Source organism: Fukomys damarensis, unplaced genomic scaffold (genome assembly GCF_012274545.1).
Source record: "Fukomys damarensis isolate Sample0158 unplaced genomic scaffold, DMR_v1.0_HiC HiC_scaffold_23, whole genome shotgun sequence".
Lineage (NCBI taxonomy): Eukaryota > Metazoa > Chordata > Mammalia > Rodentia > Bathyergidae > Fukomys > Fukomys damarensis.
Window position 1 is genome coordinate 18,833,640 of NW_022900935.1, and position 18,157 is coordinate 18,851,796.

Below are 18,157 nucleotides of genomic sequence, written 5' to 3' on the forward strand. Positions count from 1 at the left end.
AAAAAAAAAAAAAAAAAAAAAGAATATCTATAATGGAATTTTCAGGAAATGCTTGGGACAAAGGTCAATCAAAATTCAAGAGAAAGCAAAGTCCATGTAAATTCATTCCTAATTTGAGAAATCCATAAAATGTATACATAAACTGATAAATACTGTCTCCAGAGGTCACTAATTTCAAGGACTAGTTAGCAGTTAGTTTCTAACTAAATTATTACAGGATGTTCTGGTGTACGCTCTCTTCTTGTGATCAGTTTGTTCTGGCAAGAGTCCAACCAGCACTTGCTCTTGAAAACAACTCAGCAGGAGAAGGCTCTGAGGCACTCATACTTCATTTAGAAACTAGCCAGATAATAAATCCCAAGATTGTAAACATCACTGTCAGGACAAGCACCAGGATACACATCTTCTTGCGAGATTTTTTCTAAGGAAAGAAATACGGAAAGAAGATACTCATGAAATAAGTAAACCTTTTTCTATCAACTCCAACAGCGCTTCATAAAGCCACCTCCTTGTAATTCAAAGTTCTCTATCCACACACATATATGCAGCGACCATTCCCAAAATCTCAGCAGTTACCAGGGCAAGGCAGTGGTGCAGGCTTCACTTGTTCCCAAATACAGTTCTGCAAAGGAGCTACACTCTATGCAGCTACGCATTATTTGTAATAAAATTAGTACGTACGTATTTTATTTATTTTTGCAGTGCTGGGACTCAAACCAAGGGTTCTACATGTAGCAGGCAATCATTTTACCACTGAGCCACAATCTCAGCCCTGTGTGTATGTATTTTTAGGAACAGTTTTATATATATTTAAAAATTTTATGTTCATTGTAAAAATAAGGCAAGCAGAAAGAGAAAACAATCATCTATAGATACAGTCATTAACACTTTGATTTGATTGTATTTCCTTCTGATTTCTTATCTACGTGCTTTGCTGTTTGACATTATTGGATCATAGTTTTTCTCACTTAATGTTTATCATAAACATTTTTCTAATATTCTAAATCCTTCCTTTTTTTGTTTCTTTGAGAGAGGGTCTCACTACATAGTCCAGGCTGGTTCTACATTCACTTCGTAGCCCAGGCTGGCATCAGACTTGTGACTAAAATACTATTTATTTCTAAAAATCCATGCAATACCAAATTGAGGGGAAATTATTAGGCCAGAACGTTAACAAAAAGTAAATCTGGATAAGAGTATAAAGTAGTACTTTGTATTTTTATTTTTGCAACTTTTTATAAATGAGATTGTTCCTATATGAAGTGTCAATATTTGTACACTGAGATAAAGACCCAGAAAAGTTGTAAAACCAGAGTTTCAATTAATATGTAGAAGAATTTCACCTCACAGGTACAGTTTCTTGATGACTAATCTCTATTCATATATAAATACCTCTCATAGTTGATCCTATGTCCATCCTCTGTGGCAACAGTCAATGTCCAGCACCTATAAAATCCTATCTTACCTGTACCTCTTACTGAACTGCAACACATTTCAGTTGTGTAGGATATAGGATTAGTCTTATGCTAGATGTCGGTACCTTGTTAGCTTACGGGCTTAGGTTTGTAGCTAAGAAGCTTCTGGGAAAGTTTATTCAAGAGTTGATGATTTGGTAGCTCTCCCTGTAAAGAGAAGTACTAAAACTGGAACTGGTACTGCAATTATAACTACTTGCCTCCAGCTTGAGCCCATAAGAGAGGCTGCAACTATTCTCAGTGTGTCAGAATGTCCTGATACTCATCAAGTCTGCAGCACAGAATGACTTTTTTGCTACCTGCTTTTACCTGGTAGTAAGCAGCTCGCTGTAACTGATCAGTGGCTCTTTCGACATGCACTTCTGAGCTTTCCACATTGGCTTCTATGCTGTCTGCAAAAAGCACAGTGGATGTTTGAGCATGCTCAGATGTTTCAAGACTGCACACTGAAGAGATTTTTGATGTTATGGGTCCCATCACCATTCTGACCAAATAGCCATGAAATCAAAGTTAATTACCTTTTGAGATTGACCTGGAACTCACTATGTAGCCCAGGCTGGTCTCGAACTCACAGCGATCCTCCTGCCTCAGCTTTCTGAGTGCTGGGATTACACATGTGCACCACCACGCCACGCTCAGAGTTAACTATCTTTTTTTGTTGTTGTTGTTGTTTATTGAGACAGAGTCTTGCTATGTAGGCTGGCCTTGTACTCACTATGTAGCTTAGGCTTGCCTTGAACTCATGGTGATCCACCTGCCTCAGCCTCAAAAGTTACTCTTTTTTTTTTCCCCCTGATGCCGGGGATCAAATTCAGGACCTTGCACTTGTGAGGCAGGTGGCACCACTGACCTAAATCCCCAGCCCTAAAAGTTACTATTTTGATAAGAGAATATCCTTATTTTTTGAAAATAAACACTACTAAAGTTTTTAGGGGGTAAAGGGTATAAAACAACCTACCTATAAATAGTTCAGAAAGTATTTTATATATATACACCTACACCCACAAACACAAAGAGAGAACCTCACAAATGGGGCAGAATGTTAACAAAAATAAATCTAAATAAGGGTATAAAAGTATGCCTTATATTTTTATTTTTGCAATTTTTTTCCCCCCAGTACTGGGACTGAACTCTGGACTTTGTGCTTGCCAGGAAGGCACAGCACTGCTGAGCTACATCCCCCCTTTTGCAATTTTTTATAAATTAGATTGTTCCCACATAAAAGTGTTAAAAAAGTTATTGCCATCATAATTGTACAAGTTTCTAGAGATAAAAGCTAGGAGGCTGACAACTATTTCTCTAAACAAAGACTTCCCCAAGGAATATGACAAGCGAAGAGATTTCATTTTAACTTCTACATCCGAGAATATAAGAAACTTGCAAAGAAAATGAATTCAATCATTTTTAAATAATATTTCTAAATTTTAAGTATGTAGATGACATGTCTCACCAATTTCTTTGCACACAGATACTTTCAACTCACCTTGAGGTTAAAGCTATCAATAATACATACCAATCAGATCACCCTGGTCATGGATCATCATAGCCAAATCTTTAAATATCTGATTGACATCCAAAATATCAGCCTAAAGAAGAAAGAAAAACAAGCACCATGTTACAAGATTTCTTTTCTCTCCTTACCTATGAACATACCACAATTTGTTTGTATTTTGTAGTGCTAGGATTTGAACCCATAATTTCTTGCACGCATACCTCTGAGCTATACCTACAGGCCCACGTGTTTTTAAAAGCTCTATAAAACATACTTTCTCTATAAACAGAAAATCATCTATCTGCCTAATATTATTATTAAACAAAAGACAAGTAAAGATGCCCATTAAACAATTTGTGTGTGTGTGTGTGTGTGTGTGTGTGTGTGTGTGTGTGTGTGTTTTGGTAGACTGAACCTAGGGCCATGCTAGACAAGTACTCTACCACTGAGCTACATGTCCAGCTATATATATATATAGAAGCCAGTGTGCTGGGGTGGACAAATGGAAGTAAAATCCCATTTTGATTTTAACTGACTCACAGGCAGTGGCCAATGACCTGGACATATGGACAGGCAGAAGGGCAATGGAAACAAAGCCTATGAAATGGACTGAACCTAGGGCCATGCTAGACAAGTACTCTACCACTGAGCTACATGTCCAGCTATATATATATATAGAAGCCAGTGTGCTGGGGTGGACAAATGGAAGTAAAATCCCATTTGGATTTTAACTGACTCACAGGCAGTGGCCAATGACCTGGACATATGGACAGGCAGAAGGGCAATGGAAACAAAGCCTATGAAATGTTGCTCCTAAGGGGCCTTTCCTTAGCTCTGTATCTCTCACTCTCCTCCTTGCTGTGAGAGCATTTCTAATCAATGATTAGCAGCATTAGGTGAAAGAAGACAGTAAAGGAAAGATGAGCCTCAGCACTGCAAGAAGGAAGGAAGGAAGGAAGGAAGGAAGGAAGGAAGGCAGGCAGGCAGGCAGGAAAGGAGGAAGGACAGACAGATGGTTGGATTATCTTTGAAAGCAACAAAATGGCTTAATTGAAGATAAAACTGTACCATGTAAAAATAGATACTGATGGTTCTAGAGAGGGGGGCTCAATCCTGGCTGTACATTATAATCATCTGGGGCTTCATCTAATAATTAGTGGTGAGAAAGGATAACTGGGGTATTTAAATTTTTTCCCCAGGTGGTTCTAATGTGCAGGATTCAGAACCACTGCTACAGATGAAGGTCAAGGAGAAGCTAACATTCTCTCCACTGCCCTCCTCTCCTACCTCTGCCACAGGGATGCAGTTGCCTTCTATCTTCCTTCTGGGTGAAAGATTTTACTGGGCATTGTGCAGAGCTCCAGACTGAGCTTAGGCAAGAAAGGTCTTAGGGACGGGGATTTAGCTCAGTGGTTCCGCAGCCTGCAACACAAGTGCAGGAACCCAAGTTCGATCCCCAGTACCAAAAGGTGGAGGGGAGATGGAGAAAAAAAGGTCTATAGACTTCTCCTTCAACCCTCACCTTAAAAACTATTTCCATTGCCCAGACCTAATGAAGAGATAAGATTTCCAACTTAGAGCTGGACTTTAGAAACTAGAACGCTGGATGTCTTCTGATGTGTTTTTATCCTAAGCTACTCACTCTAACCAACAGGCTCTTCAAAGACCTCTGCCTAACTTAGACCTCTGCCTAACTTAGACATGTCCTTGTCTTGCTTTTGTTCTCCATGAATATATCTCAAGGAAACCCTATAAAATTTAAGGAAAGGAGGGCAGGGATTTAGCTTGGTAGTTCTGCTACCTGCCTCACAAGCGCAAGGTTCTGAGTTCAATCCCCAGCACCAAAAAGAAAAAAAAAATTAAGGAAAGGATTTAAGTATTCCTAGGTGCCAAGTCCAGTATCATCATAGCTGTTCAGAATGACCAGGAATAAATTGAGACATAATACACAAATACACAATGACTCATTTCATGCTTCTTCATTATAACTGAGAGAAAATTCACACTAGAAAGTCCAGGTACCTGCAGACAAAATGAGTCCAACAAGAACATGACCTGCCTCTCACCTCCAACTGCCGAATTGTCGTTTCCCTCTCCTTAATAAGCTCCAGGTCCTGCTCAGTGATGGCTGCCTCATCCTCCTGGCTCTGCATCTGGTTCCACTCCTCATGGCTGTGGGGAGACAAGCACGCTAGCTGATTCCACCTGTCTGATGTATGGTGAGCCACATCAACACCTCTGCTGCCAGCAGAGCCTGTGCAGACATGGCTAGGGCCCCAATTCCTCTGTGATTCCATGTCCCTCAGGGCCAGAGTTCCATGCGCAGAGGCAAAGAACTAATATATCAGGAAGTCTCAGCCTTCATGGGCAAAACTGAGAAGCAGAACTACGGAGGCTGGGACTCCTTGCTTTTTCTACTTAGGGGGACACTCTGCAATCTTGCAAATCCTACATTTTGAACTCAGGCTGTTCTCAAACTCACAGCAATCCTCCTGCCTCAGCCTCCTAAGTGCTGGGATTACAGGTGTGCACCTCCACACCCAGCTCCAATTCATTTATTTTATTATTGTTGTTGTTGTTTGGTTTGTTTTTGTTTTTTGACACAAGGTATCACTATGTTAGCCCAGACTGGCCTGGAACTTGTGGCAGTCCTTCTGCCTCAGCCTCTCAGGTGCTGGGATTACAGACATACACCACCTATGCCCAGCTTCACCAATTTAAAAGAATCACACCTTCTGGTTTTTGGGGATTTCCTTAAGGTTATACTTTGGGCTTTACTGTATACCTCATAACAAAACAAAAGTAAAACCAATGAAATGTAACTCTTAAATATTTAGAAGAAAGGTATATTACTTATTATACTAGGCCAAATACCTAGAAACTCCAGAATTAGCATGCCATAGTATAGTAGCACACACCTGAAACCCCAGCCCTCAGGAGGCAGAGGCAGGAGTACTGCAGTGTTTGAGGCCAGCGTGGGCTGCAAAGTGAATACAGTTTATAAGACCAGCCTGGGCTACATAGCAAGACCCTGTCTCAAAAAGTGTTTGTTTTTTTTTTAAACCAGTTTTATGCATTTTTGAAAGTATGTATAAATCATATATTATCTCCACAATATTTATTTACTTAGTTTTTTTGTTTGTTTTTGAGAAGGTCTCTTATGTAGTTCAGGTTGCCCTTGAACTCACTATGGAGCCCAAGCTGGCCTCGAACTCACAGCAATCCTCCTGTCTCAGCCTCCCAAGTGCTGAGATTATAGGCATGCACCACCAAGCCTGGCTTATTTAGGTTTTTGGAGACAGGGTCTTATTATACAACCCAGGCTTGCTTTAAATTCATGTAGCCCAGGCTGAACTCGAACTCACAACCCTCCTGCTCTGGTCCCCTAAGTACTACGATTACAGATATGTGCCATCACACTCAGCTCCACAATATTTGAAAGATTTCCTCCCTGTCCTGGAGATATAAAACTGAGTAAGACAGAGCCTCCTAGGGCTGTGTGGTGTTCATATGATAGTGGGGCAATGGATACATATCTATGATAAGACATTTTTAAGTTCCAAACTTATAACATAAACATATATCTGTGGGTTAGATTGGAGAAGGTAAGGGAAATGTCTTTTGGATACAAATGGTCTTTTTCTTCTTAATATTCCCAAGGATGAACTGGCCTCATTTTAAAGGTAAATAAACAGAGACCCAGGAATGCTGAAGAATTTATATCTGAATTACAGGTAAAATAACCGAGACTTCCTACTCCGTAGATTTGTGGGATTGTACTTACTCCGGGAAAGTCAAGCTTTCTTACCCACACAGATAGTGACTGTGAGTTTCTTAGAATTTTTATTCATCTTGAAATTATCCATCCAATACTTCAAAGACCTTACAAAAGTCTGTAATTTTTTACTTTTTAATTTTACTTTTTGGATGACAAATTTTCCCTGGTCCACCTTTACTTTTTCCTCACTGATATTTTAAAATGAAAAATAAAAATATAGGACCAGGGATTTAGCTCAGTAGCAGCATGCCTGCTGAGTTCGATCCCCAGTACAGGGAAAAAAAAAGATAGATACCTATCGGCAACCCAGCATGTTAAGTGAATAATCCTTTACCTGTCAAATGAGACGAGCTGCTCCTCTCTTTGCCTCTCTTCCACCTAGAAAGCAGATGGCATTATTAGTGCTATTAACCAGAAATGTGTTGCAAACAGACACACAAAACAAGGGCTTCCTTAGCCACAACATAGAGAAGCGACACCCCTTGACTCCAACGGGATCTGCGAGGCGACACAGGACTCTGGCAATCAGTCTCCACTAAGAAGTGGGTCTGAAGGGGTTCACAGCAAATCTGTATTCCAGCTGGGCCCAGAACAGAAATGGAGAGGATAAGCAAGATGGAGAGAAGGAAATGAAGAGGAGAGGGACTAACAGTAGTGATGATGATGACAGCCTATCTTCAAATTTGGAGGAAGGTAAAGGAAAAGATTGAACCCTTGCAGAAAAACATTTCAGAACCTGTGAAGTTTTTCTTAATGGACATGGATAGCACATTAGCTACCAAAGTGGTAAACTAACTTCAAAAATCAGTTTAATGCATATCTGACATTTGTAATGTAAAAAGAAATGAAGATTTTTTAAAAAACCCAACTTGCTTTCATTTTTTAAGGTTTATCTTTTTTTTTGAGACACGGTCTCACTGTGTAGTCCAGGCTGGCCTCAAACAATCCTCCTGCCTCACCCTCCTAAGTGCTCAGATTACAGGCATGCACCACAACGCCTAGAGCTCAAGGCTCACCCCCTCTTTTTTTTTTTTTTTTTTTTGTACTGGGGATTGAACTCAGGACCTTACTCTTGCCAGGCAGACACAGCGCCACTGAGCTAAATCCCTGGCCCATGGCTCACACTTTTTATAACAGCAATAGAGGATAAACAAAATAAAAATTTCGAAATTCTACCCATCCCACATGAACACTGTTGGTGTTTTGTGTTGTTTTGTTTTTGAGACAGGATCTTGCTATACATTCCAGGCTGGCCTTTAACTCACTGTGTAGCACAGTCTGACCTTGAATTCATGGCAATCCTGCCTCAGCCTCCCAAGATCTAGAATTACAGGTGTGTGCCACATCTGACCTTTTTTTTTTTTTTTAATATGAGGGTTTGTTTTCTTTCCTTTTCTTTTGAGTTGGGGATCTTACTATATTGCCCAGGTTGACTTCAAACTCTCGGATTGACCAACCCTTCTGTCTCAACCTCCTGAATAGCAGGGACTACAGATACCTGGTCACTGGGTCCTTGGCTTTTTGTTTTCTTTTTTGGTGGAACTGGGGCCTTTGTGCTAAGATACATCCTTGTCCTGCTTTTTGAGATGTCACAATGTATTTATCTGTTCTACTGCTCAAAGACATCTGGGTGGAACCAGGGATGTAGCTCAGTGGCATTATATCTGCCTGGCAAGAGTAAGGTCCTGAGTTCAATCCCTGGTACTGAGAAAAAAAAAAAAAAAAAAAAGACACCTGGGTGTGTGTGTGTGTGTGTGTGTGTGTGTGTGTGTGTGTTCAGGAATAGAAGCCAGGTCCTCATATATGCAATGCAAGTGCTCTCTCTACCACTATGCTGTACTCTCAGCCTGAATGTTTTCTTTTTTTTAATGTTTCCAATTTTTGGCTATTACAAGTAATGCCGCTATAAACATTCTTGTATATCTATCCTGATGTACAGATATTCAGGTTTCTCTATAGTAAGTAGAGCTGTTGAGTCATCGGTATACCTGTCTCTGAAAATACAGCTAACATGTTTTCCAAAGTGGTTGCTCCAATTCATGCTACCCTAAGCCAGATAGGAAAGTTCCTGATGTATCACGTCCATGACAATTGTACCCAATATTCATAGAATTTAAGACTTCTGCCCTCTCTGTGAACAAGTATTTCATCTTTGTTTTCCTCTAGAGAGTCCATGTCTACCAAGAAGTTGAGTACTGAGCCAGGTGTGGTAGAGCACATCTATAATCTGGTACTCTGGAAGGCCGAGGCATACAGATTAAAAGTTCAAGCCAACCCTGCCAACTTAATAAAAAAAAAAGAGCTGGGGAAATAGCTCACTGCGAAGGCCCTGGGTATGATTCCCAGTACCACCAAAACAAAAAAAAATTTTTTTCAATACCTTTTCATTTGTTTCACCACTATCTGAAGTAATAGAAATCTTTTTATTTGCCTTTTTCACTGTACTAACATCTTCACTTATGGACAAAAGCAATGGTGGAGACCATGGCTCAAGGAAGCAGCACCAAACTACACCAGTATCACTGTCTTCTTCAGCACACACACACAATGAAGAGGTTGGATGCGGTGGCACACGCCTGCAATCCCAGCACTGTGACGCCGAGGCAGGAGGATCAGAAATTCAAGTCCATTCCAGGCAATTTAGAGACTTAATGAGACCCTTCTCAAAATTAAAAATAAAAAAAGGAGCTGGGGGTGCAGCTTAGTGCAAAGGCCCTAAGTTCAACCGTTAACAATGCATTAAACACTTTAGTTTTTCTTTGATAAAGCTATACTAATTAGTTAAGTCTCCACCCTTTAATATACTTTTTAAAATATTCTGTATGGTGAAATGAGTTATACATATACTTCTGTTCTATACGGAAATATGATGTTTGTTTCTAGGAAGAGTACTGTGCAACTGAGTTGGAGGCTGAACTATCTGTATTTTTAAGAAATATTTCTATTTATTCGATATGGTTTTATAAAACATTGAAAGGCTTATGAACTTTTTATAAACACACACATACTTTAAAGATTAGTATTTGGCAGACAACTTTTTCAAAATAAATCTATCACTTTCAAGAAAAATGAAGAAGGACCAGGGATTTAGCTCAGTGGCACCGAGCCGGCCTAAGTGCAAGGTCCCAAGTTTGATCCCTGATACCAAAGGAAAAAAAATAAAATAAAAGTAAATTTCAAGAAAACAGAATTTGGAAAACTTAGAACTATGACAGTTTCTCAAAATTTTAAGACTTTTCTGATGAAAGTGATGGTGACATCACTTTAGAAGACCTGCATAACTCAGGGAGCCAGTATTTTCCAAATTGCAAATACACAAAAATTGTGATGTCATAAAAATCATGTATGGATAAGAAATCAAGTCAAGTATGTAAATGTGACCACAAAAAGTGATACTCTTTTAGATTATTTAAATTAATCATCTAGATTAATGAAATCAACTTTTGTCAAAGTAATTTTTTTAATCCATTTTTTAATTTTTTGAGACAGGCTCCTGCTAAATCACCCAGGCTGGCCTAGAACTTGGGATCCTCCTACCTCAGCCTCCTGAGTAGCCAAGATTACAGGTGTGCACCACTGTGCCCAGCTTTTGTCAAATTCTGATGTGTCAAAAAGCATCAACTATGATCTTAAAAGGTTATTAAAATATTCCTTTCCCTTCCAGGTGTAGTGCCACTGAACTAAATCCCTGGCCATCCCCTCTATTATTTACTTTGAGACAGGGATTCATTAAGTTACTAAGTTGCCCAGAATGGGCTAGAACTTGCCATCTTCCTTCCTCAGCCTCACATATTCCACTACACCATCTCTTAGTTCTTTAAACACCGTAAGTATGACTGTTTTATAATCCTAATATACAAAGTGTGTTATGTTTTTTAATGCGCTACTGGGAACATAACTCAGGGTCTTCTTGGGCTGGGGATTTAGCTCAGTGGCACCCGCACCTGCCTCGCAAGTACAAGGTCCTGAGTTCGATCTCCAGTACCAAAAAAACAAAAAAACAAAACAAAACAAAACAAAAAACCCCACAAAACTCAGTCTTGTTAAGACTAAACAAGCTTTCTGCTGCATCCCTGGTCCTGCAGACTATTTACAGGTATATATCACTTTACTATTGTTTCTATTAGTTCTTGTTCAAGATAATTTGTTTCTTTGTGTACTTTCTTTCTTTTTCTTTTTTAGCTAGGTCTTGCTATGTAGCCTAGACTTGCCTGGAATTCACCGTGATACTCCTGCCTCAGCCTCCAGGGTACTGGTATTATAGGGGTGTAGCACCACACCTGGCTCTCTGGGTGCTATTGTTAACCAGGTGCTACTTACTGCACTTAAGGAACTATTGAAGGGATTCCTTCCAGGGCCACTTGAACCTTGAGGCTTTGGACCATCCAGGTAGTGTGAATTTGGGCAACACAATATATCTGCCTGAAGTGACTGTGGCTCTTCCTCTCTCTTCTGCCTTTCTCTACCACCTGCTCAGTTCAGTGCTAAAGTAACCCTTTTGTGGACCGCTGGAGAAAAGGGGGTTTACTCTTGGCTTACCCCAAGAATATAATCTTTTAAGGTCCAGTTTAATTTGAAGAGAATTTTCTTTATATCCTCCACCTCACAGAGACCCTAGGCTTTGGCTTTTATCCTCTTCATGCCCCAAGGGCATTAAAACTGAAGCTTGAGTTTATCCTCAGCAAATGCACTCATTGCAAACTCAGCACAGTGCTCTCTCTGCTCACCTCTCTGAGATTTTCACATTAGTATTTGCATGGCTCTTTGCTACTTTGAAGTTGGGTTTTTAGATTCCATTATTTGATAATTCTTTTCAAAAAGAGAGCTAATCCAAGTAACCTAACTTACTATATTCTAGGAAATAGATTTTTTTAAAATGTAAGACCAACAAGACAAAATCAAAAAGAAAATTACATATAGCTCTCCCTTCCCTGTCCTTAACCCTTGTGCATATTCTTCTCTTCAGTCACACACATACTTTTCACATAAGTCATACGAATCTGGCACTGTCACTCCAGCTGATGAATATGTTTTGTTTTGGGTGATAGTAAACAAAGGCCAATGGCCTAAGGGGGGGTGATCTGGGGGGGGGGGCCACACCAAAATTGCAAAGGTCTTGGGAAGTGACTTACAGAAAGACGAGATCCAGCTCTGGCTCTGGCAATGCTCTCCTTTTCCTTCTCAGACACCCTTCTCTGCACAGCCTGGAAATTGTTTAAGGCTGCAGAGAAGTCATTCATGAGGCGTTCCTTCTGAAGTTTCTGCTGGCGCTAAGGAAATTAAGCAAGAACTTGAAATTCCATATTAACCCAGAATATTTAGACCTCAATTTTCATTAAAAGCGCAATTACACTCCTCAAAAATTTCTAACTAGAAAAATTACTACAAAACAGACTCTTCCTTAAATTAATAAATTTGCTCTTTGCCAGCTCAAATCCCTGGTAAATTCTGACTTCTTCATCTTTCACTCTAACAAACTAGGAACTGGGTATCATTTACCTGTAATTTCAGAAGGAATTTAATTTAGAATCTTTGGTTCCTTGGAGAATGTAAAAGCAGAAAAAATACCTTTGGAATGGAAAACTATATTCATCTATATTGAGTTGACAGCTTCCCTGAAAATTATGATCATTTTCTTTTACTGGCATTTTCTTTTAAGTGAGGCTTAAATTCTTTGAGATCTTGACAACTACTTTAACCTATGGACTATTTTCCTAAGCATGCTACTTCTATATCTTTAAAAACACATACTGAGAACATTTGTCCTGTGCTAATAAGCATACAGCAATAAAAACTCACCTTGACCTCAAACAGCTTATGTATTTGTGGATAAAAGACATAAACAGGTAAGTGAAAAAGTCATAAATACAGTAATTGCTACATCCAATGAGTACTTTAGAAATTCAGAGGCAGAAATAATCAGTCTAGTGGCTAAGATCTCAAGAAGAGGTGAACACTGAAGGAAGAGTACTGCATAAATAGGCAAAAAGAAAGGGTAGGGTGCATCTAACCCAGAGAATAGTGCAGGCAGGGGCATGATGGTAGAAAATTGAAGCGGACTTATAAGGAGGCACTCTGGTCAGAACCAAAGGTTTATTTATGAGAGGAGCTATAAGACACAACTGGGAGGCAGGGAAGGGGTTAACTGGAGTAGGTCTTAAATGCCAAGCTAATAATGAGCATTTCTGAGCAGGAAACATGACAGTTCCATCCTGGAAACTTAGAAAAAATAGTCCTTGGGGGGGCATACCAGGTAGGAAAGAATAGGTTAAAAAAAATTACTCCAGTAGGGCTAATAATATAGCTCAGTGATAGGGCATTTGTCTAGAATGCACAAAGTCCTGGATTCAATCCCCAGCTCCACCAAAAAAAAGTTTACTGCAATAATCTAGGTTTAAGGTTGGTAGACTATAGTATCAGTAAATGAATCACAGAGAAATGGATTTAAGAACATTATGACTTAGTAACTGGTGATGTAAGAAGAGGGATTGAGTAAAAAATGATCACATTATGACAACAGGAAGAGAAATCTTGCCAGACAAAAACATCATCATCATCATCATCATCATCATCATTATTATTATTATTATTATTATTGGTGATGGGGCTAGAACCTGGGGCCTTGTGCATGCTAGGCAAGTGCTCTGTCATTAAGCGATTTACCCAGCCCTGAAACATCATGTTTAAGGATAGCATAAACATTTCCATGGTACATATTCTCTGCAATTATAATCTATGTTACAAATATCCCCTCAAGTTAATCTAGTAAATTTTTAAAATTTTTATTTTATGAGACAAGATCTTGCTGTATAGTTCAGGCTGGGCTTGAACTCACCATGTATGGTGCCCTTGAACTCCCAGCAATTCTCCGGCCTCAGCCTCCCGGTGCTGGGATTTCAAGCTTGTACCACCACACCTGGCTTTATCTAGTAAATTTTACATAAACATTTCTTATAGATTGTTCCCAATTTTTAACTATTACAAATAAAGCTAAAGCTGGCCGGGGATTTAGTTCAGTGGTTGTGCTGCCTGCCTCGCAAGCACAAGGTCCTGAGTTCGATCCCCAGTACAAAACAACAACAACAACAAAAAAAACCAAATAAAGCTAAAGTGAGCCCTACTATAACAGTTAATATTTATATTTGGCTCCAGGTACATTTTTTTCCTTTGGAGAAATCTGCATGAGTGGAAATATTAAGCCAAGAGGTATGAGCTTTTTTTTTTCTTTATCTCTTCTATAGAGCTTCACAAGTGCAAAGTCCTGAGTTCAACCCCTGGTACAAAAATAAAAAAATAAAATAAAAATCAGACCCCTCTTTATCTCTTTTTAAGAGGAGAAGTTTGTTTTGGCTGAAAGATTCCAAGGATTTAGCCCACAGTTGACTGTCCCCAGGCAGAAACTGGGTAGAAGGCCTTTGCAGAGAAAAGCCGCTCAACGCATCAGCAGCAAGAGGTAGAGAGAGCCATCAACTTCTTTCCTATGACAATTATTGTCAGTCAACTTATATCTGTTTTTTTTTTTCCTTTCTTTTCTTTTTTTTTTCTTTGTACCGGGGATTGAACTTGGGTCCTTGTGCTTGCAAGGCAGGAAATATCAAGACAAGAATTGGTGATACAGATTAAGTACTTGGAGGCTAACTAAGGTTGGGAAAAGATCTAAGGGTCATGATCATGAGGGTGGCAGGGAGGTCACAACAGTAGGTAAGACTCTTGGAGAAGAAAGAACAGAGTCAGAAAACCAGAAGGTCCCAGCAGAGCCTTGGAGCATGCCTCCTCCTAGAGCATTAGAGTCCAGGAAGGAGGCTGAGACTCAAACTGGGAATCAGTAGAGTGGGAAACAGAACAAAACAGAATCACAGAAAGAAAGTTTCAGTGGAAACAGGGTGGGCAAGAGGATCTGGAAGAAACATGAATAAAAAAGAGGCCAGGGTTTGAGAATTAGACGATCACTGATAGTATAGGTATGGGGAAAAACTCTAAGTAGAATGTATGATAGTGTTAAAAAGATGGTTGATGGGGCTAAGATAGATTCTGATGTAGAAAGAGCAAAAAGACAAAGGGTATCAGCACAATAGCAGAAAGGGAACCAAGGAATTGTATTTCACCTGAGAGAGTACATTTGTAGATCTGTTTTGTGTTCTTAATGATCCAAGCTAATGGAAGGGAATAAGAGCGTGCATAATCCAAAAATAACTTCTATTGGTTTTGGAACATATTAGATGAATTTATATTGGTTGTAGATTTAGCTATTTATATTTTGCTTAGACTACTATTTAACCATTGGATACTTTTAACAGTACTCTGTCTGCACCAGACACTTAGATTCCTTTTTTTGTTTCATGAAATCTATCTAGAAATGTGTATTCCCTAAGCACACAGCTAGGAGGGGGTAAAGGGATAATTTGGAAGCAAGCTGGATGGGAAGGAAGTGTAACTACAGGCACCAACTAAAACAAACCACCCATATGTGGATAACTGGAGCGTAATTACACTGATTACTTTTTTTTAAAACTAAGATTACATTTTATCGTAACTATTTTGTAGCAGGAAGATATTGGCTCCCTTTCTTTTTCTTTTCTTTCTTTTTTTTTTTTCTTTTTGAGACAGGGTATTGGTATGTAGTTGACGCTGGTCTTGAATTCACTGTGCAGCCAGGCTGGCCTTTAACTCATGGTGATCCTCCTGCCTCAGTCTCCCTAGTGTTGGTATTACAGGTGTGTGCCACCATGCCACGCTTTAGCTCCTGTTTAATGTAAAGGGTACAAAAATTTCAGGACTGAATACACGCTACATTAAACAGCTTGCCAGGTTAAACTGGTGCTTTTCAAACTTTTCTGATGGAGACCCACGGTAAGAATCTGACATGATAACCTAATATATATTCATAATATGTATATTGTGACTTCTTGAGAGCTATCATAAATGTAAGAAACAAGTTTCATGTAACAATATTTACTCATCACGTGGTATACACTTTGATATTTCTACTCTATTTTAGTTTTTTAAAATACTGCTCATAACATACTAAAATGATTTCATGTTTCAGTAGCCACAAGCCAAAGTTTGAAAAACCCAGAAGAGAAGTTGAAGGCTGTGTCTTTAGAACCATCTGTGATAGGATATTTTAAAAGTTCAATAATAAAAGTTATGTATGTTAAGCGCCCCCTTGAATGGTACAGAAGCTAGAAGCACAACAGGCTAAGGTCAATGGAACTTTTTTCCTGAAGGTAGACAATGGATGATAGTTAAGAGGTAAGTGTTGATAAAGGAGGGGACACATCTAATTTCAGGAATTAAAGAAGAAATAGCTTATGAAAGGAACAATGAATCTGAGTAAAAGTTGTGTATATTTAACATGTTCGAGATGGTGCTATAATCCGTACATCTTGTTGCCAGACAGCTCTGAACCATGGGCAGTACATGCATGACTGTCCCATCTGGTGGCACGGGAAAGTCCGACTGGGTGGGATAAGCACGCATTTACTGCTGGTGGTTCAAGCCAATGGGACGGTGTTAAAGAATCTGAACGGCCACTGAGCAAAATGACTTGAAAAGAGAAACCTTCCTTGAGCATTTCCTTAGCCTGTGACCTATAAATGACCCTAAGTGGGACACAAAGGTCCCTTTGCAAATATTTGGATTAAAATGTATAGATACTGGATATAAAACAAAGTACAATCAAGCCTGTAAACATACAGCTGCTAGCCAAACCCAAAGAGACGCAAACATTGAAGTTCCTCTCCAGCTCAATCTAGTACATTAATGTTAACAACAGCAGTAGCCACCATATGTTGAACACTTACTGAGTGCCAGGCACATTACAATATCTGTGCATATATTTTTCTACTGCCCCAATAGTAACATCCCTCACATTTTAACAGATAAGAAAATTGAGGTTCAGAGAAGGTACATCTAGCAACAAAGGCCAACTTATTTTTGTTCCCCATACTGCTTTTTTTTCCCTTTTAACTAAAAATAAAGCCTTTTCCTAATAATAAACATAGCAAAACAGAAAATACCAACCTGCTCTGAAGTGGATAAGGGAAGGGGCAGGGACCCTAATTCCTTCAGCAATTCATTTGTTTCCTTGGCGAGCTGATTTGTGGAGTGCTGTAACTGTTGCCTAAGACAGAAAAGACATATTTCAGGATGTTGTGACTTCTTCTTCTTTTTTTTTTTTTTTTTAGTACCAGGGATTGAATTTGGGCCATGGAGCTTGCGAGGCAGGCAGCCGAACCACTGAGCCAAATCTCCAGCCCCAGGATGTTGTGACTTCTTGAAAGCTACCATACTAAGTATTACTTTGTTCTCAGAGTGTCTCACAACACTGGGAATGAAGGCCATTTGAAGAAATGGGTGCCCCAATGCTCATGTTCAAAACAAAATTTTAGAAATAGTTCCTAGGCAAACCTACCTCAAGACATCTTCATTCATATTATTTAAGTCGCTGGGCATGGACTCATGCCTGCAATCCCAGCACTCAGGAGGCTGAGGCAGAAGGATCGTCCTAAATTCCAGGACACCCTGAACTACATAGTGAAATCTTGTCTCAAAAAAGAAATAGAAGGGCTAGGGATTTAGCTCAGTGGTTCTGCTGCCTGCACAAGGTTCTTGCAAGCACAAGGTCCTGAGTTTGATCCTTGATACCAAAAAAATAAAAAGAAAGAAATAGAGAAAGAGCAATTGCCACTCATGCCTAGGTCTTAAGGTTTTAATACACTGAACTCGCTCATAAAATCCTCATTTGCATTTGAATTTCCCAAAAGTTCGACATGGTTGGTTTCTGTCACAGTCCACTGACTAAAATCCAGGTACATGCATTAAAAAAGCATAGTTTCCTAGCCGGGGATGTAGTTCAGTGGTTCTGCTGCCTGTCTCGCAAACACAAGGACCCAAGTTCAATCCCCGTACCAAAAAAAAAGCATTGTTTCTTAGCTAGGAGTTGAAGTGCCTTCCCATAATCCCAGTACTTGGGAGGCTGAGGCAGAAGGATGGCCATGAGTTCAGTGCCAGCCTGGGATAAACAATGAGACTCTGACTCTAAATAAATAAATGATTGATAGATAAATAAACAAATGCAAGCATAGCTTCCTAACTGTACTAAGGAAAAAAGATCTGTTCTCTCATTCCTGTCAAAGGCTGATCCTTTTTCAGGTTTATCCTTGGCTCCTTACCTGCTATTTATGCTTGCCTTTTGGGCCTTTTCCTCCAAAACAAAAATCCCTTTTCTATCATAAAAATGCATACAGGGCCGGGGATTTAGCTCAGTGGCACCACATGTGTCTCACAAGGTCCTGAGTTCGATTCCCCAGTATCAAAAAAAAAAAAAAAGAAAAAAGTACATAAGGACAAAGCTGGGATGTAGCTCAGTGGACAGTGCTACCCTGCATATGCCACAAAAAAAAAAAAAAA

At 39.5% G+C, this 18,157-nt stretch overlaps 1 protein-coding gene across 1 annotated transcript in view; it reads right to left on the minus strand.

Annotated features, from left to right (window-relative positions):
• Positions 1–6: 6 nt before the first annotated feature.
• The window catches only part of Stx12 (syntaxin 12), a 32,459-nt gene continuing 14,308 nt past the window's right edge, over positions 7–18,157 (minus strand). Inside the window, exons 3-9 of the mRNA XM_010632605.3 lie at positions 16,769–16,868; positions 11,878–12,015; positions 7,080–7,123; positions 5,034–5,139; positions 2,989–3,061; positions 1,785–1,867; positions 7–421 (exon numbers count right to left, since the gene is read on the minus strand). Coding sequence (XP_010630907.1) covers positions 329–421; positions 1,785–1,867; positions 2,989–3,061; positions 5,034–5,139; positions 7,080–7,123; positions 11,878–12,015; positions 16,769–16,868 — 637 coding nt within the window. The 3' untranslated portion in view covers positions 7–328. The remainder of the gene's footprint in view (positions 422–1,784; positions 1,868–2,988; positions 3,062–5,033; positions 5,140–7,079; positions 7,124–11,877; positions 12,016–16,768; positions 16,869–18,157) is intronic.